At 41.3% G+C, this 21,066-nt stretch overlaps 1 protein-coding gene across 1 annotated transcript; it reads right to left on the reverse strand.

The window, feature by feature from the left end:
• Positions 1–6,793: 6,793 nt before the first annotated feature.
• On the reverse strand, positions 6,794–8,105 carry LOC126106618 (ATP synthase subunit s, mitochondrial). Its single transcript, XM_049912968.1, has 2 exons — positions 7,886–8,105; positions 6,794–7,753 (listed from the first exon to the last, which is right to left on the reverse strand). Exons 1-2 carry the CDS (start codon positions 7,900–7,902, stop codon positions 7,165–7,167), a joined length of 606 nt encoding a protein of 201 aa, XP_049768925.1. The 5' UTR covers positions 7,903–8,105; the 3' UTR covers positions 6,794–7,164.
• Between the last annotated feature and the right edge of the window lie 12,961 nt (positions 8,106–21,066).

The following is a 21,066-nucleotide window of genomic DNA, read 5'->3' on the forward strand; positions in this document are numbered from 1 at the left end:
AACTGTATTTTTACAGATTGATAAATCTGTATTGCTCCAGAAGAAACTCAGAAAAAACATACTGTGTGTTACAAATGTGGATCTTACATAACTATAGACATGCAACTCTTCCTGAGTAAATGTAGGTGCCCAACACACAATTCATGACTTTGAAGCCTGACAAGTTCGGACAAAAGAACTGGTTAGCTGTCGATGTTCATAGTGAGCATAGTCTCAGTGGTATCCCTTACCTTGATTAGAAAGAAGATGAAGGGGTTTCATATTATGTAGTGACGCATCTCATGGAACCCTTTTGTACCCAAAGGTAGAAAGGTCACTACAGAGAATTACTTCTCTTCCCTCAAATGTGCCAAGGAATTGAAAGAAAACTCCACCTCCAGTGTAAGAACAGTAGAGGAAGAAGGGAAAAGCACATGCTCCAATGTCTTGAAGGTCCTTCTGTACACGACAAAATTTTTAAAATGTGGTGATATTTCGTTGGTGGTCCATCAGGGAAAGAAAGTGAAAAATGTGATAGTGATGAGTTTCCTTCACTCTGGTGGTACTATAAATACAAATGAAGAAAGAACTGCAGAACCTGTATGTTATTACAACAAGACAAAATTTGGGGTTGAAAGAGTGGACAAAATGGCCAGCTAATATTCAGTCAAGGTCTTCTCAAGAAGATGGCCAGTACACTACTCCTACAATATTCTTGACCTAGCAGGAATAAATGCACATGTAGTAGTCAGAACTGTTACTGAGAAGATCAAAACAAGAAGTTTTATTCAGAAACTTGGGCAGGAACAATAATCTGAGTATCAGAAGAGTCACTTACTCTACAGGACCACAGACGATTATGAAAAGGGAAATGAAAATGAAGACGAACTAGCACAAAAATGTCAGGTTCTTAAATTCTGCAAGTATACTCCTACTAACTGCAGTGCTTGTAAGATGATGATTTGTGGAAAATGCACAAAGAGAACCGACTACAAAAGTGTCAATCGTGTACAAGAATAAATCACCTGAAATTGTTGCAAACACAAATAATTTAATTTTTTATGCATTTAGAACTATGTCTCTCTGACAGAAATGTTTCATGAATGGACAAATTCTTTTTCAGGGCATTTAGTAGAGTACCTTACACTCTGTGGTAGGTCCTCTGGTTTTTATAAATTACTTAACATAACAGGAGTCAGTAAGAGGACCAGTGTGTTCACAGATGACATTAGTCTCTTTATTACAGGATACAGCAAAGGTGATCAACACCAAAATGTCTCTATGACAGCAGAGGAATCAGAAAAATAAAATGAAATGATCATGTGGCATTGATGGCTGGGATGCCCCATCCGGGGAAGTTTGGGCACAGGGTGCACGTCTTATTTAAGGTGATGATAAAATGGTGATAAGGACAGCATAAATTAGATGGGTTAGAAAACTGTCTCACTGTGAGACAGAATAACACAGTGTGGACCAACTTTACACAGACCAAGAGCCAGAAATAATAATGTGTTAGATACAAGCCGCTAAAGGTGGGAAAAGCATGTTGAACTACTGAACAAAATGGTGGGTATATGTTATAACACTCAAAGACCATTTAAGCCAAATATTTAAACAATACTTGGTGTGTGTACAATGCAAATGTTTATAACCCTTTATGGTATGGTGTACTCTTCTAGTGAGATTCATGTGTGCAACACATCTTATAAGCTCCAGAAAAAAGCCACAGTCAATGAAAGTATATACATGGAACATCGATATACATCTAAACTACTTCTCCTCCCTTCTCTCTTTGCCCATCTCCTCCAAATTCCCTCCCTCTCTTGTGTTTCCTCCCACCATCCTCTCTGTCCTCTTACATATCTATCTGACCTTGAGCCTTGTTTGTTATTGGGAATGAAATCCTGAGTGGAAGCTGAAGCTGCTTAAAATAAATGGGCAAGGTTACAAAATTTCGCACAATTCAGACTGTGTAGTACTACTTTAATCATAAGTTGATAACCTACAAAAAGAACTTTCCTGGTGTCTGTAAAGCCGATGGTAAGAAAGAAAACAAAATGACACACCATTGTGTATACAATCTCTGTTTGAAAAATAATGAAGCGTACACGGAAAGGAGGAGGAATGTCAATGCGACATGAAAAATGAAGTAACACTTACAATCTATACCTGACGATCAGGAGAAATGTCAGTGAAATACAACAAATTGCACAATCCACATACAATTGATAACAGGGGAGCGAAACAACAGAACAAGAAAAGAAAGGAAAATGTGAACTTGGTATGTGGCAGCACCATTTGACATGATACTGAGTTTACAGTCAGTTGTTTCACCTTACCATGTGTTAGCTGTTCACAATTGTAGTTTATTGCTTATTTTGCATGTAATTACCATGTCTAAAGAATATAATGGTAACACAAGTCTGGCATCAACCAAGAAGAGACCTAATTTGGGTCAAATGACTGAGGTAAGAAACTTAAGGCACAATTTCATTAAGAAGGGAAAGACGGTCATTGCAGTAAATTGCCATGTTTTACAAACACGTCTGAGGATGACAGAAAATAGGTTTTTTCATGACTTTAATCTGCTCGCTACTAGAAACGAACAGAGTACGTACTTATGTGGTCTGGCAGACATTATGCCAATCGCTCAAAGGAGGTCTAGGGAAACCAAATTTGAAGCACAGTTTCATGATTAAAATTACAGGTATATGGTTAGAATTCCAGTAGATCAGCATATGGTTAAAATAAATGTACATTACAAAGAATTTTTGTCTATCTTTGGTATTTCTAAGGAACAGCTAGTGACCTTACAAAAAACCAAAGGCCTGGAGCAACTCAGGTTGACAGACATGGAAAACACAAACCAATCAAAAAACACTCAGAATTAATACTGCATTCTATTGAGGATCACATAAAGCACTTTAAATGAAGACAAAGCCATTATAGTCTCGCATGATTCCAGAAAAGTGTACTTGCCAGACAGCTTATCAGTTAGAAAATGCATGCTATGTTTATGGATAAGAATCCCAATAGTCCAGAGTCATAGATATCTACAGGTAAATATTCTGTAACAAATTTAACATCAGTTTAGGATAGGTGCAGTACATGTGACACTTATGCAGCTGAAGTTAAAATTAGAATCCCACAACAAAACAACTTACAAGTGTGCAGCAGGTAAGGAAACTGAAGCTCAAATATATCACTTAGGCATGCAAAACAAATTGCATCTTAAAAAAGTTGAACAGTTTTATATATGTAAATGATTTGAGAGGTTCACTACCAAGAAAGATTTTGATACAAATGCAATTGCAATGGATTTTTCAAAGGAAACAATGGAAAGTCCACATGGGAATAAAAACACTGTAGGAAAAGATAGATTGCTACTTATCACAAAGAAGACACATTATGTTGCAGATAGTCACAATTAGAACTCTCCTACACTAAGCTTTTGACCACAACCTTCATCAGCAAAAGAGAAACACATATCATTCATACACAGAAGAAAACACACCTCATGCACACAGCCTCTGATATTTTCTTTTGCTAATCTTCTCAACAGCTTTAGCAGTCGTGTGTGTTAGGTGTGCTTGCTTGTGTGTATGAATGGTAGTGTTCCTCTTTTGCAGATTAAGGTTGTGGCCAAAAAAGTGTCTTAATTGTGCCTGTCTGCATCTAGATGTGTGTTCTTTATGGAAAGTAGCAATTTATCTTTTCCTACATCGTTGATTTTAAAAATAATTTAGCCATACCTAATCCAACCACTAACGACATATTACTGCAGATAGCTTTCGCCGTTTTACTTTAAGATACGTGTTTTGTCTAGTGGGCACTTGGCAGTCTATACATACCCAGACAGTTGCACATAAAACTGATCGTAGATGAAGTGTGTTCTATGTTACATCATTTTGTATTTTGTGAACATGGTGAAGAGGTTAAACACTTCATAATCTTCAGAACAAGAATGGAACTGTTTCCAGGTTTCTTCACTTTGCAGTACACCTTGTGAAATGCCTAGATTCTATGAAAATAGTATTTGCAATTTGCGTACTCACCTTTAAGAGTGCAACAGAAACAGTAATAATTAATCGAAGCTGAAATGTCCTAAGACTGGGTGGATAATTTACAGGCGTGCCAGAAACAAGCCCTTTCCTTTTCGTGCAACTGAAGTTGATGAACTAACGATTTGTCAATGGACCAAGTTTTCGACACTCTTATACAGAAATGTTTGCTGTTTTAACACAAGACCTATAAGGGAACTTATCTCCATCCAGCATCCACAATTCATGGCACACAGAGATAGTTACAACACTAACTGTGAAGGACCTGTTGTAAATGCACCCAAGATCAACTCTATACTTTCCAGAAACACCAGTTAGTGAGTGTGTTCCTCCAGAGACACCTTATAAATGTAAGTGTGCAGGTTTTGCTCTGCATTCACAAACAAGCTGGGAATACTGAGGTTTTAAATTTGTAATATCTATTTGTGGTTTACATCCAATCTCTGAAGGAAAATTTATTGATCTGCAAGTCCTCAGACCATTTTGTGGACCAGAGAGAAGATCCTCGATTGATGCACTTCCTCACTGTTGACTGAGTGGAATAATATTACTTGGCAGGTTTTATTAAAAGTGACATTATAAAAATTAATTCTACATTTTCATTATGACCTATGTCCAATGCCAATACCTTATGATAACCTTACATAATTTATGTACAAATATTAATGTATACAATATTAAATAAAAGAATTTATTTGGGAGAAACAAACTCTAATGTTTTACATACCCTCTGATTGCAGTTGAAACTTGTTGTTTAAAAAGACATCCAAACCATACAAATTTCCACACACCTTTTCCTGCTCGCAGTCAGTTTCAACAGGCTGTGTATTTTTTAAATGACAATGCATAGGTTATATCCACATCTATGTTTATTACAGTACTGTGAAAAATTTGAAGCAAATCTATTAAGAACTTTTCTTGATCTTTGGTAACAATGTTTCTCCATTAATGCAAAATATTGAAGTTTGTTAGTCAAGTACTTCCAAAATTTTTGGTAACAACTTTAAACAACTTGTCTTTATATAGCAGTACAGATTTCTGATACTGCTTCAGTGCTTTGGTTGTTTCAGTGCAATTGGTTATCCAGCAAAAAATCGAAATGCACCTGGATGGATTTGTGTGGGATGAGGACGATTGGTTTGTGGGGCTCTCAACTGCACAGTCATCAGTACGCATACAAAGTCCCAACTTTTACACAGCCCAATTTTATTCACACCCCACTCTACCCACTGCCTTGAATGATGATGATGAAATGATGAGGCCAACCAACACAAACACCCAGTCCCCATACAGAGAAAATCTTCAACCCAGCCAGGAATCGAACCCAGAACCCTGTGATCCAGAGGCAGCAAAGCTAGCCACTAGACCACAAGCTGCGGACGGATTTCTGAGAGATATCTATACTGCATCCTCCTTCAGATAGTGACCTGCCTGAAACACTGTAAAGGGTATGAAAAATAACAACATGCATTTCCTTAGAAGTTGCCACAACAAAAACTAACTGTTAGGCAAAAAGTGGACAATGCCTGGCATTAAGGTACCTGCCCTGAAGAGGGATGTCTGCTAGAATTTAAAACTGCACTAACTGCACAGTTCTAGCCTACCACCACCGCCATCACCATACACTAAATCCTAAACAGACAAAATAAAAAAATCATGGCAAAATCACTATCACAAGGAAAAAAGGTAATGTTAATTATCTCCTCTCTAGAAGTTAATAAATAAGCTTAGAGCAACGTAATACAATAATAGTTACTATTAATTCATGTAAGCAGCATACACTACTACATACACAAAGAAAATGTGTTGGTTCTTAAATCAGCTTACCTGTTCAGCATTAAAAACAGGCATTCAGAGTATCAGTGGAAAATACAGATATGCAGTTAAAGTAATCGGTTTTTTGAAAAAGTTTCACACCTTCAGACGGATTTAAGAATCAAGAGCTCAAACTTAACCATACTCGTACAAATAAGATAGTACACAAAAAGTGTACTGTTATGGTACATGGTTGCTTCATGTTCATTAGATCAATGGGAAGAAAAAAAATTGCACAAGTAAGTGAAAATGACTACAGTGCTATAAGCATTGCAGGGACAACTATAACTATGTGTACTTGACATTAGTTTCTTCACGTAACATATTGGTGTGGTGTATGACAAAACATCTGCACAAAATGACATAATAAAACAATATGTGTTTCCTTTACATCTAAATTAGCTTCAGAAATTTAGGTTGTGGAAACAGCCTGAGCTGTACAGTACACTGTGATCAAAGTTATCTAAATCGGTGACAGTTTGGTTGAGAGTTGGCGAAGCAGTATTTAACATGTCAGTTAATGCACTTTCTATCCCTGTACAGGACTCACTGTTGATTTGCACTGTACTGCAAAATTCTAATTACAATGCAGATTTCTGAAAAATAATTACATCTTTACATAGCATCTGCATATTAAGTACACAATGACTGCATTAGTAACTTATCAAATTCTTGAAGTTAAATAATATTCCATTCTTATTGTAAATAAACCCCTTTCAATAAATATCTGTGCAGTCACATAAATATAAAGTATTCATTAATTTCAAAACAAGATCTTTCATAGTATACTAAGTTACATCTTGACAACTTTTCAGATTGTTCTTCAGGTGACTCATTTGTCAAGATAAGAGTATATAAAGTTGTAAACACAGATGTTAACAAGGGATATGACACACATAGTACTATAAAGACTTTTAAAGAGCAACTACAACTCAATATCAAAACAATGCCATTATAATTTATGTAAATCTAGTGTGTTATACAATGTCCTTTATTTCCCCATAAACAGAGTACGGCTAGGAAATGTACCTATGACTCTTGAATAACGTAAGTAACTGTTACAGATATTATAAATGAATATTTTACACTTCATTAACAACAGAGGTGGAGAATGATCACAAATTTTGATACTTCATTCTAAGCTGCGATCAGACCTACACTGATCGTTTTGCAAGAAAACCACCGTGAACATATATTACTTCGTTTCTGGCCGCCAACAATATGATCTATTTCAGTAACATAGTTTTGTCCAGTTCACCTCACCGTAGTACTGAAAGCAGGTACAATGACAATATTATCATACTCAATATTACTTGTAATCAATCATACAGGATTTCAGTCCAGCCTTCAAAAAATTAACAGTTTTTTCTTTATCTTTTACACCAGGCAAATTAAACAGTATCAATGTATTCAAATTTTCCAAAGCCACAAGTGAAGTAATACCTTTATCCGTAACATTCCCGCAAGAGCTAACTTGCAAATGTTTTAATGAACGCTTTAAAATCGCTAATGATGCTAAGGCGTCGTCATCTATGTTGTGACATTTGTGTAGTCTTATAAATTTAATGTGGTTGCATCCTTCGAAATAGGGAAATCCATAACCCATAATGCTAGAGTGTGATGCATCGATTTCTTCAATATATTGTTTTTCCCCTGCTGCTGCTAATTTGTTATAATCTGTTACATAGTCCTTTTCTGAGGCCCATTTGATGGAAGCCCCATTTTTCATCAACCATTCGGCACACGCCCTATCCGGCCCAACGGCTTTTATTCGTTCCGTATCGACATTATTCCAAATTTTATTTAACCAGTGGTAAAAAGTTCTTTTTGCAGAGGCTCCTACTAAGTGGGAACCTGATGGCACCATGGTGCAGCATAGTCTGCCAAATGCACTCGAGCTGAAACAGAACATTGCTTATAATTCCCTAGATTTATTGTTATATATCATTTACACTAATACTCATTTTTTACGGAAAGAGAATCCTCGGCACAACGCATAACCCAAGTTTCAAATCATATCGAGACATCACCTGTTAAGAAATAACATTTCGCGAAGCAATCAAGTATCAACAATAAACCAACGAATGTTTATTTTGCTGCGGAACACTCCGTTCCAAAGACAGGCGGCATCGTTTATCCAGCCAATAGGAATGGAAACTACAATCAGCCAATGAAAACATTCCACACTAAATAATCTGTGAAATTCGACTATGAACAGAACATTGGACTAGGGCAGAAATTAAAACTTCTGGGAATTGAATACAAGTCCGAGAACTTCGTCAAGTATAGCAATTCACTCGCGTACTTGCTCTGCTGTATGCAGTTAAAACAATGTGAGGGGGAAACTCCGTGCACATGAGTAGGCGCAATGAAACTCGCGTTTATTTTAAAGAAACTGGTCGACTTAAATGCAGGACACCTGCATAAGGCCGTTTCACGCTAGATTGCCACGTCACGTCACTTTAGGATGTATTAGCATATGTGATACATAAAGTTGGAATATAATATCGACATTGAGGAACTAACAATGATAAAGTTTATTAATGGCAAAGACAAACTTCGTAACCAATATTCTTGATTAATTTTGTATGGAAAATCACTGAGAAGTGAAACATTTTAAAACATGCACAGTTACTTGCTAGCGAAAATATATACATAGAAACGTATCAAATAATAGTTATAGGGGAATAGATAGAGGCTGTTTGTCCACTTCATTAGATTTTTTCTCCTGCGCAGCAATTTCAATTAATAAAATTATATTTAATGAGCATTGCCCCATCAATTTATATTGTTATTTATACTCAGCGTGGGCATCAGCTCCGTTCTGTTATTCTAAAACCTAAATAATTTTTTGCCTTTTTCAGATACCTGGTTTCTCTTACGGAAGGATACTGAATAGAAAAATATCCAAATCGTCGTGGAACATTTGCAAGTTTTCACGAAAATAAAGCAAAATAATATTATACAGACGCAAAGACACAAACCACATTACAGTTAAAGGACAGCGCGAGGGGGAAATACTGTAGGTAACTTCCTTTGTTAGCAGACGACAACATAGCTACCCCCACCAATATCGCCACCGAGAAACCTTGATGTGAAGTTGGGCTGTGTGAATAGTGGCGTTTGAATTGTACTGTGGAAACACGATTATTCTTGAAAGTACTCGTACATATAGGGTGGGATAGCGAGGAGGGGTGTCCGCGTCGTTTCGACATCAGTGTGTCATATCATTCCGGGAATAGGGCGGCGACTTCATCTAGAGATGTTGACATCGCTGTATCATTCTCTCCACCATCTGGTGGGGCGGTACAGCTGAAGACCCTTGTGGCATGTAATAGAGGTAGATATACAATATTCTCTGTTGATGGGCTAGTCCTTCATCACTTCTGTGGTGCAGTAGTATTCATACTAACTTAAGCCACTGAACGGAGACAGACAAGGGCTTGCTGCTCAGCATAATAATGGATGTTTGATGACCACACTACAGCACTTTATGACTTTTAGAATATGGTTGTTGTAGGGCTGGTCAGATATATCGTCACACAAGACTACGTGCCTACAGCTTTTCTATACCATGTGGATAAATACCTGCTGCACGCTGTGTACCTGAGGGGAGATGTACGGACGTGAGGAGTATGTTATTTCACCCTAGCTACTAAATCTAGTAATTTTCAGCCCACGGAACATTGAGAGGGAAGCAGTATGTCAGTGGGAAGAGCCATGCATTCACCATAGAATATTTTCGCCAAAGGCGACTGCAAATATTCTTTGTAGGCAGTGTGTACACCCAACCATACCCATGGTAGGGCTTCAGTTCACTGCCAGGTATTGCATATCAGAGGAGCCTTGAGTACGGTATAACAACATCTCTCTAGTCGATTACTTTGCAGGTGATTGGCTGTAGTTCAATCTGCACAACTTCTTGAGTAGATGGGATTCGAAATATCGGCCCTGGCCCATAGTTATCAAAGGCGTGCAGCCGAAACATGCAGTGCACAAGTGTATGAAGGTAAGAGCAGTCTATCTGACTGTCATGTCCATAAATGGATCTGCTTCCAACCAGCATGGCTACCTATCAATGGCTGAAAATATACAGTGCTAAACATGCAATGCTCACAGTATATTCAAGTGAGAGTGTTGTAGTCTCCTTTTTGGAAGGCCAAATCTTGCTGTGCTGGTAGTTGAGGAAAGCACAAGTTCAGTTCCTGCAGTTGGCCTTAACACTGGGCCACACGAAACGTTCCATCACTAACTCTGTGTTACGGCAGGTGGCAGGGAATGACAAGTTATGTATTGTTGTCAATAGGTTTGCGGAATTTAATTGGGATCAGTGGTCATAATTTGCAAGGCTATATCAAGGATCAGTACTTGTTCCACCATTAAGCCAGTGGTGTTGTCTGTCAAGAGCAGTTTTACCTGTTGATTCTTCCTTTGTTCCGTCACCATTTCACCAAAATCTGTCAGTGAATCAATTCACGACAGATAGATGGCAACCTCACTGTCCACTCCGTTGATGTGGCAAATGTCAGTAGTGAATTGGTCAATGTAATCCAGATAACAGAAACAGTGAGGAGTGTAGTTTTACTCTGGGTGTGAATCGTACGTACGAGAGGTGTTGGTAAGTGAATATGATAAACAGGTGTCCTTCAGTATCCTCCTAGAAATACTTAATGGCTTTATAGAGGGTCAATAGATTCTGATCATAAGCCGACCACAGCTGTCATGAAAAGAACATTATTGGTCGTTTTTGGCTTTCTACAGTTTGTTGCAAAACTGACCCAGCTACTGTTTTGCTGGAGCCTGTAGTTGTGGATAGTTGTGCTGAAGGTCAAGGGTGTGTCAGAGTGATGGCACTGTGAAGGCACCTTTTGATAATATCAGATATATGTTGATATCTGAGGTCCATTCACTGAGGGTTTACTGAGAGCATTTTATCTGGCAAGGCATTAGTTAGGGGGGCCTGAATCATTGTAGCATGAGGGGTATGACACATATAAAAGTTAACTATTCACAGAAGTCTTCTAAGCTCATATAATGTAATAAGGTATGGTGCTTGTCAGATAAGTTCGTATGTTCTCATAGTGGTCTGATTCAGCGTTATGTCACCAAATGTCACAAGACTGTAACCTCCTGTTGTGTAAATAGCACATGTCCTTGTTTACTACTCTTCCAAATTTTTCCTGCGTGCAGATCAGCTGAAGGTGTTCTTTGTGTTGTTCAAGCGAACAGAAAATATCAGTATATCATCTAAGTGTGGTAGAACTCGATAGATAAAATGCTGCCAAGTTTTGGCAGCGTTTCTTTTTAACCCAGATGGCATGTGGAAGTTCATGTAATCAATAAGAAATGATGATGTCAGCCTTATAAAAGTTTTACATTGCCACTGGTTTCTGTACGTATATCTTTATCAATCAAAAACAATTGAGCTAAATCCTGGATATTGGGGATTGGATACCTGTCTGGTACCATTTGGGAAAAACACTAAACACAACACTAGTAACCCTGGAAAGACAATGTGATTCACTGATGTTGCAGTCATTGACCTGTAATTGCTCTGTGGTTACTGCTTGAAGTCCATGGTTTGGAAGAGTAGATGTAAACAGCAAAGACTCCAACTGGGCTACATATTTATGAATGTTATGTACCACCTCCTTACATAACTGTTTCTCATCCACATTATCTTCAGTGTTCACAGCATCCAACTTCAACAAGGTCTGAGGTAATTTCTAATTCAGATATTTAAACTCTTTTCCTTTTTTGAGATGGAGGGGAGTGGGTGTTGGAAATTGCGTTAATTCTTAATAGTGATAGATGATGCTTGACTTCAGTTATTTGGCTGCATTTTCGATACAAAATTTTGTGCAACACCACAATTTTGTCCTCTAATTTTGAACATTCCAATGACAAGTCTATATACCTCTGCTGCGCCATAACCAGTTGTTTAATTAGGAAGTAGTAGGAGTCTTGAAGCTCTTCTGTCGATGATATGGAGGTATTTATTGAGATCTGAAGGGTAGGATCCGGTGGTTTGCCATAAACACTGTGAATGGAATCATCAGAATCGCTTTTGTTAAGTATTCCCTCCGTAAAACTGGGGCACACATCTGCCACCAAGAATGTCCATCTAAATGTTGGGCCCAGACCCAAGCTGACAGTGCATGTGGTAGTGTCGTACAAATTAATAGATATATCACTCGCCAGAGCTGTAGAAGCGATTCTAGAGTGAGAGAAATGGTAGCTGTCTCTTGGATTGTGAGTATTTCAGAGCTCGAATCAACTAAAATATAGTGGTCTGTACTTCTGTCAAGAATAAATAAATGGTCACTATACTTGGAACCGTGAGGAAAACTGGTCTGGGCTATACACATAAGGTTTAGGTGTACGTTTTTACTCATGTAACCTGACACCTACTGGAGGTTATGTTGGGATTTGGGTACAAGAACGGTGTGGTGCACTTGCAAACAACTGTTCCAAAATGTGGATGAAACCAACACTAGCATGCTCTCTGCCAGCTATTTCTAGAACTTTGAATGACATCACTCGGTGTTGGACTGCTGCATGTAGCAAACTGCTACAGATCCTGTGAGCTGAATTGTGTTGACATCCAGCGAATACACTGTGTTTCACTGGATGTGTTACACTTATTTGAGCTACCAGTCGCTGTTTTGTAAAATAAAAAAAAACATGAAACAGCTGCTTAATCCGCAGTCTTTTATTGTGTACATGACCGATTTTAGAACACTTAAAGTTCCATCGCCTGGTGCAAAAAATAAAATCACTTAACCATCTGAGGCCATCCTCACCTGAGCATTGTCATGTAACCAAAGGTACCATGTCAAAAGAATAAAAAGAACACAAATTCCATAAAAACCATTCCCCCATGCTGTGCAACCAGGAACACAAATAGTAAAACGACACTACTGGCCATTGAATTGCTACACCAAGAAGAAATACAGATAATAAATGGGTATTCATTGGACAAATATATTATACTAGAACTGACATGCGATTACATTTTCACGCAATTTGGGTGCATAGATCCTGAGAAATCGTTACCCAGAACAACCACCTCTGGTCGTAATAATGGCCTTGATACGCATGGGCATTGAGTCAAACAGAGCTTGATGGTGTGTACAGGTACAGCTACCCATGCAGCTTCAACACGATACCACAGTTCATCAAGAGTAGTGACTGGCATATTGTGAGGAGCCAGTTGCTCGGCCACCATTGACCAGACGTTTTCAGTTGGTGAGAGATCTGGAGAATGTGTTGTCCAGGGCAGCAGTCGAACATTTTCTGTATCCAGAAAGGCCTGTACAGGACCTGCAACATGCGGTCATGCATTATCCTGCTGAAGTGTAGGGTTTCCGAAGGATCGAATGAAGGGTAGAGCCACGGGTCGTAACACATTTGAAATGTAACGTCCCCTGTTCAAAGTGCCGTCAATGCGAACAAGAGGTGACCGAGACTTGTAACCAACGGCACCCCATACCATCACGCTGGGTGATATGCCAGTATGGCGATGACGAATACACGCTTCCAATGTGCGTTCACCGTGATGTCGCCAAACACGGATGCGACCATCAAAAATGGTTCAAATGGCTCTGAGCACTAAGGGACGTACCATCTGAGGTCATCAGTCCCCTAGAACTTAGCCCTACTTAAACCTAACTAACCTAAGGACATCACACACATCCATGCCCAATGCAGGATTCGAACCTGCGACCGTAGCGGTCGCACGGTTCCAGACTGAAGCGCCTAGAACCGCTCGGCCACAAATGGCCAGCGATGCGATCATCATGATGCTGTAAACAGAACCTGGATTCATCCGAAAAAATGACGTTTTGCCATTCGTGCACCCAGGTTCGTCGTTGAGTATACCATCGCAGGCGCTCCTGTCTGTGATGCAGCGTCAAGGGTAACTGCAGCAATGGTCTCCGAGCTGATAGTCCATGCTGCTACAAACGTCGTCGAACTGCTCGTGCAGATGGTTGTTGTCTTGCAAACGTCCCCATCTGTTGACTCAGGGATCGAGACGTGGCTGCACGGTCCGTTACAGCCATGCGGATAAGATGCCTGTCATCTCGACTGCTAGTGATACGAGGCCGTTGGGATCCAGCAAGGCGTTCCGTATTATCAAACTGTCATTGGATCTCGACCAACGCGAGCAGCAATGTCGCGGTACGATAAACTGCAATCGTGATAGGCTACAATCCGACCTTTATCAAAGTCGGAAACGTGATGGTACGCATTTCTACTTCTTACACGAGGCATCACAACAATGTTTCACCAGGCAACGCCGGTCAACTGCTGTTTGTGTATGAGAAATCGGTTGGAAACTTTCCTCATGTCAGCACGTTGTATGTGTCGCCACCGGCGCCAGCCTTGTGTGAATGCTCTGAAAAGCTAATAATTTGCATATCACAACATCTTCTTCCTGTCGGTTAAATTTCGCGTCTGTAGCACGTCATCTTCGTGGTGTAGCATTTTTAATGGCCAGTAGTGTATGTCAACTATGACATGCTGCTGGTCTTGACATAGTTTTCCTGTTTGTGTTTCTGGTCAAACAGCACAGGTGAAATAGTTTTTATGGAATTTATGTCCCTTTTATCGTTTTGACATGGAACCATTGGTTCCCCAACAACAATGGGGTGAGGATTATCTGAGATGATTAACTAACTTTATGTTTTACATCAGATGACGAAATTTGAAATGTTCTGAAAATGGTCATGTACACAATAAAAGATTGTGGATTAAGCAACTATTGTGTGGTTTCTTCATTTTACAGAATGGACTTGTACAGTTGCAGCTGCCCTATTAGAAGAACTCTTTGTATCAGTGGCTGTGTCAAGATACAATCTGGCTACCGCTGTCGTAGATGCTGATGTCTCCTGGATAGTAGTGGTGTTGATGTAGCAGTGGAAAAATCCGATCGGCAATCCGCAATTTGTTATTCTACACTTTGCCTTGGTTAGTAATCAAATAAACTTGGATCTGAGAAGGTAACTTGCTTAGCCATATCGCCCACAATGCATCATCAGGCGTAAGATCAGTGTCCATTAATCCCTTAGATTTTGCCAGAAGTGAGAAGGTGTCTTGCCACTTAACTTTTCAGTATAAGTCAGCCGACAAACTTGTTGCTTTGGTAATTTGCACAACAACTGCAGGGAAGCCACCTTTGCTGTTCCAAATTTACAAATGATCAGGGATGGCAGAATGGTGTCACTGATGATACGTGCATAATCCCCAGTATTTCACAAAAAATGGAATATTTCACCACATCGTTGACGTTCTTGTGGTAGACACAACAGTTTCTGTCATGGTAAACCAAGTGTGTGAGTGTAAGGTGAAATAACGGCAGTGTAGGTAATGCATACGGTGGTGAATCAACGTCATTGAAATTGTGTCTGTACCACACCAAGTAACATGACCTAGAGGTGTTATTGTATGGAATCCCATTGATTATGTGCGGCACACGAGAAACCTGTAACTCTTCATGCGTGATCTGGCCACCTAGGGAAACACAATGGGGAAGAAACGAGTTCGTCTGCTCAATTTCTAGCATTGACGTAGAGTGGTAAGCATATGGATTGCCGTCATGATGCTACTCTTTCACCCTAAAATCTAATTCAGTTTCAGAAACATATATTTGTAGCTAGGTATTTTGATCCCCATTTGTAATAAAGTCCCTAAGGTCTGAGGGATGGGTCACGTTACTTTGTTGTACATGTTCCACATGGTGTTTCACTCAAATATAATTTCTCTCACTCTTCATGTCATAAATAAAATGCTCCAAATCGTTTGTTGGAGTTGTAGTCCATCAAACACAGACCTTTGTCAACAACCACTGTTCATTGTTTGACGAGAATTCGGTGTTGCACATTTCCGTAGCTTAAATGAAATGGTATGCTTGCCACAGGTCACCAGTGTTGGAAATTCTGTGCAGGTGAGTAGACACTATAACATTCGCGTACTGTAATATTGAAATTGATCCACCTTATTTGCATAAAATGAAAGAGACTGATATAAACATACGTTAAAGTTAGCTTTCATCAATGGACTGCTCAAAAGTAGCAAGGATAAAGACATAATTGCACACACATTATATTCCTTAGCCTCAGTTTCAGTCGCTACATTGACCTTTACAGGTCATTGTTCCCACAGACGTATGCCATTGAGATCCAGTAATTTCTACATCTACACCTATCTGACAAACGATCAGGAAGTGAGTATTACACTCCTGGAAATTGAAATAAGAACACCGTGAATTCATTGTCCCAGGAAGGGGAAACTTTATTGACACATTCCTGGGGTCAGATACATCACATGATCACACTGACAGAACCACAGGCACATAGACACAGGCAACAGAAAATGCACAATGTCGGCACTAGTACAGTGTATTTCCACCTTTCGCAGCAATGCAGGCTGCTATTCTCCCATGGAGACGATCGTAGAGATGCTGGATGTAGTCCTGTGGAACGGCTTGCCATGCCATTTCCACCTGGCGCCTCAGTTGGACCAGCGTTCGTGCTGGACGTGTAGACCGCGTGAGACGACGCTTCATCCAGTCCCAAACATGCTCAATGGGGGACAGATCCGGAGATCTTGCTGGCCAGGGTAGTTGACTTACACCTTCTAGAGCACGTTGGATGGCACGGGATACATGCGGACGTGCGTTGTCCTGTTGGAACAGCAAGTTCCCTTGCCGGTCTAGGAATGGTGGAACGATGGGTTCGATGACGGTTTGGATGTACCGTGCACTATTCAGTGTCCCCTCGACGATCACCAGTGGTGTACGGCCAGTGTAGGAGATTGCTCCCCACACCATGATGCCGGGTGTTGGCCCTGTGTGCCTCGGTCGTATGCAGTCCTGATTGTGGCGCTCACCTGCACGGCGCCAAACACGCATACGACCATCATTGGCACCAAGGCAGAAGCGACTCTCATCGCTGAAGACGACACGTCTCCATTCGTCCCTCCATTCACGCCTGTCGCGACACCACTGGAGGCGGGCTGCACGATGTTGGGGCGTGAGCGGAAGACGGCCTAACGGTGTGCGGGACCGTAGCCCAGCTTCATGGAGACGGTTGCGAGTGGTCCTCGCCGATACCCCAGGAGCAACAGTGTCCCTAATTTGCTGGGAAGTGGCGGTGCGGTCCCCTACAGCACTGCGTAGGATCCTACGGTCTTGGCGTGCATCTGTGCGTCGCTGCGGTCCGGTCCCAGGTCGACGGGCACGTGCACCTTCCGCCGACCACTGGCGACAACATCGATGTACTGTGGAGACCTCACGCCCCACGTGTTGAGCAATTCGGCGGTACGTACACCCGGCCTCCCGCATGCCCACTATACGCCCTCGCTCAAAGTCCGTCAACTGCACATACGGTTCACGTCCACGCTGTCGCGGCATGCTACCAGTGTTAAAGACTGCGATGGAGCTCCGTCTGCCACGGCAAACTGGCTGACACTGACGGCGGCGGTGCACAAATGCTGCGCAGCTAGCGCCATTCGACGGCCAACACCGCGGTTCCTGGTGTGTCCGCTGTGCCGTGCGTGTGATCATTGCTTGTACAGCCCTCTCGCAGTGTCCGGAGCAAGTATGGTGGGTCTGACACACCGGTGTCATTGTGTTCTTTTTTCCATTTTCAGGAGTGTATATTCAGATGCCCTACGTTTTTTATGTTATGCTTTCTGGCACATTCCACATCCATGACATTCATCTCATTTCTGGGACTATGGAACGAAAATGGAATCTAATCTGATCGATAACTATATGTATACTCTCCAAACCACTGTGAAATGCAGGGCCGAGTGGAGGCCTATGTCCCATCATACTAGCTATTAGCTCGCTTTCCCCTTCCAATCATGTGTGGAGTGTAGGAAGAATAACTGTTTAGATGCTTCGGTGTGTGCCACAATTAATCTAATCTTGTCCTCACTTAAGGAGCTGTGATATATTCCTAGAGTCATCATTTAAGGCCAGTTCTTGATAATTCGTAAGTAAGCATATCTTGAACTTCTTCAGCATCTTCATGACGCTCTCCCATCAGTAGACCAAACCTGTGACCATTCATACTTCCCTTCTTGGTTGTTCAATATCCCTGTCAGTCCTATTTGGTATGGGTCCCATACACTTGTATAATATTCTAGGATAGGTTGCATAAGAATTATGTATGTACTTTCATTTGTATGTGGATTTAACTTCTTTAGTGTTTTACCAATCAACCACTTGCTTTACCCACACTGAGACAGTGTGATAATTCTACATCTACACCTACACAGATACTTCACAAGCCACCGTACGGCGCACGGCGGAAGGTACCCTGCAACACTACTAGTCATCTCCTTTCCTGCTCTACTCGTGAATAGGCCAAGGGAAAAACGATAGTCTGTATGCCTCTATATGAGCCCTAATTTCTTGTATCTTACCTTGTTGGTTCTTATGCACAATGTATGTTGGTGGCAGTAGATCTGCTTGGTAGTCAGCTTCAAATGCCATTTCTCTAAAAGAACGTCGCCTTCCCTCCAGGAATTCCTGTTCAAGTTCCCGAAGAATCTCTATAAGCCTTATGTGTTGTTTAAACCTGCTGGCAACAAGCATCTCGCCTCTGAGTTGCTTCGATGTCTTCCTTTAATCCGACCTGGTACGGACCCCAAACACTCAAGCAGTACTCAAGAATAGTTCGCACCAGCGTCTCCATTACAGATGAACCACACTTTCCTAGAATTCTCCCAATAAACCGAGGTTGACCATTCGCCTTCCCCACCACAGTCTTCACATTCTCGAGCCATTTCATATCACTTTGCAACTTTACGCCAAGATATTTAAAGGACCTGACTGCGTCAAGAAGACGCTATTAAAGCTGTATCTGAACATTATGCGTCTGTTTTTCCTATTCATCCGCATTAACTTACTTATTTCTTCATTTAGCAATAGCTGCAATTTATCACAGTGTTCCGGCATAACGTTAAGCGCTGAAACGATGGCCAGGAACGTTACAGCAGAGAGGGCTGTGAGGCGACATCAGCCAATAGTACGCTGACTGACCCCTTTCTAGGACGACACTGAGACAGAAACGACAAATAGGCGAATAGAACATAAGCGCCACGCCCCCTAGCCGTGGCCCCAGTTGAAGTCCAGGTAGTCTACGAGATCGACAGCAGTGACTTAGGAACTATATTGTTTCACCTGTATTACGAATTGTACATACTGAAGAGATTGCTTATGTTTCATGTCGCCCTTCGCTTGCAACATGTCCTTGCACATTTCTCAAAGTTAAGTATTGTCATTTATCTTATTGTAATAAAAATCTATTAATACGATTTGCCTGAATTATCGTCTAGCGATCTGAAATAATAGGTTTCCTAAACACCCTGTATTAGACTATCAGGCAGGACACAACACACACCAACTAGAAGTTTTGTCTAGGTTAACTCGTCCTACAGTCACTCAATTTTGACACCTTACCTTACACCACTGCATCATCAGCAAACAACTGCAGGTTGCTCCCCACCTGGTCCACCAAATAATTTACGAATGTAGAGAATAACAGAGGTCCTGTCATACTTCCCTGTTGCACTCCTGACGATACCTTTGTCTCTGATGAAGTCTCAGCATCGAGGACAGCGTACTGGTTCCTATAACTTCAAAAGTCTTTCAGCGACTAATGTACTTGTGAACCTTTCCCATATGCTCGTACCTTCATTAACAGCCTGCAATGGGGCACAGTGTTAAATGTTTTTCTGAACTCTAGAAATATGGGATCTGACTCTTGTCCTTCATCCATAGTTCGAAATATATCATATGGGAGAAGAACAAGCTTTCACACCAGCGATGCTTTCTAAAACCATGCTGTTCGTGGATATAAGGTTCTTTGTCCCAAGAAAATTTATTACAGTAAAAACTCGATTAACCGTCACTTTCTGTTAACCGTCACTGCTGTAACAGCATAATAATACTGTAATAACAAAATGCTCTAAGGTGCAGTCACGAGTTCGCTTTGTTTATTTACTCTATTTTAATGGGAAGTGAATGTACCCTCCCGCCGTAGAATGGTACATAAAATACGACCTTCAGTTGACGCGCTAACACACGCACGCACGCGGACGCACCCGTTGTCACGCACGTGGAAGCAACTTGTGTTCCTGTACCTGTTGGTTGTGCAGTGCTTTCTTCAGGAATAAAACACTGCACAGCTAGGGACCGTTAGTGAGGGATTTTGCGAGTCAGGGCCCCCTTCGCATGGGACAAGCCCGCGCTCGCAGAGGCCAAGGCTAGCTTTCCTTCCTCTATGTGCAAATCTCTTCGCCTTTATAGGCATTATGTCTGACACGCGTAAGGCGCCCCGCTCGTCCGAGGCTTCGAAGAAGAAGCAAGAACTCGATGTGACTTGCATCACACTGGCAATGCAACGTCCAACCAATCCGAGCAAGATCCAAGTGAAAGCTTGAAGCTTCTTACCGACTTGATGCCAACGACTAATATGTGTTCTACGCCAGCAGAAGAACTTCCTGGACCTGCCAAGAGCAAAAAGACGGATGGGACAACCCCGAACTCGTCAGCTAGCGAAAACCGACACAAGAAGTCCCGCCCCATCGCCGATGAGGAGGGATTCATTCCAGCCACTCGGACGGCTCCAGCCCGAAAGATTACGAGTGCTGCTCCTATATCAACAAACAACTCTTTCGCGGCTATGGACGCCGAACCAACCGACCAAAGTGACACCTTGGCTACCACGGCCCAGACTTCTACAAAAGCACAGAAACCTCCTCCCATCATCATTGAATTCAAGGAGGCGTATAAGATACTATTGCAAACTATTAAGGGCCTTCTTTGCAACCCTTTTCAATTCAGAACAGCTGGTAAAGACCTCTATAAGCTTCAAACCGCAAATACTACGGATTTTATGAAAGTTACAGAAGAAATCTCAAAAAGGCAATGGGGATTTTATACCTATTCGCCTGACAAGCCCATCAAGAAAGTCATTCGAGGGTTTCCCTTCAGTTTCTCGTGTGATGATCTGAGGGAAGAACTGGAAGCCATCCGAATTGTTCCTAGGTCAATTTCCAGAGTGCAATCGCCTAGAACTCATAAAGACACCCCCCTCTTTATGGTAGTGCTCACCAACACACCAGATAACCCAAAATTACTGACAATGAAGATCATAGCCAACACAGATGTCACAATTGAGGAGCCTCGGGGCAAACG

Source organism: Schistocerca cancellata, chromosome 10, assembly GCF_023864275.1.
Source record: "Schistocerca cancellata isolate TAMUIC-IGC-003103 chromosome 10, iqSchCanc2.1, whole genome shotgun sequence".
Lineage (NCBI taxonomy): Eukaryota > Metazoa > Arthropoda > Insecta > Orthoptera > Acrididae > Schistocerca > Schistocerca cancellata.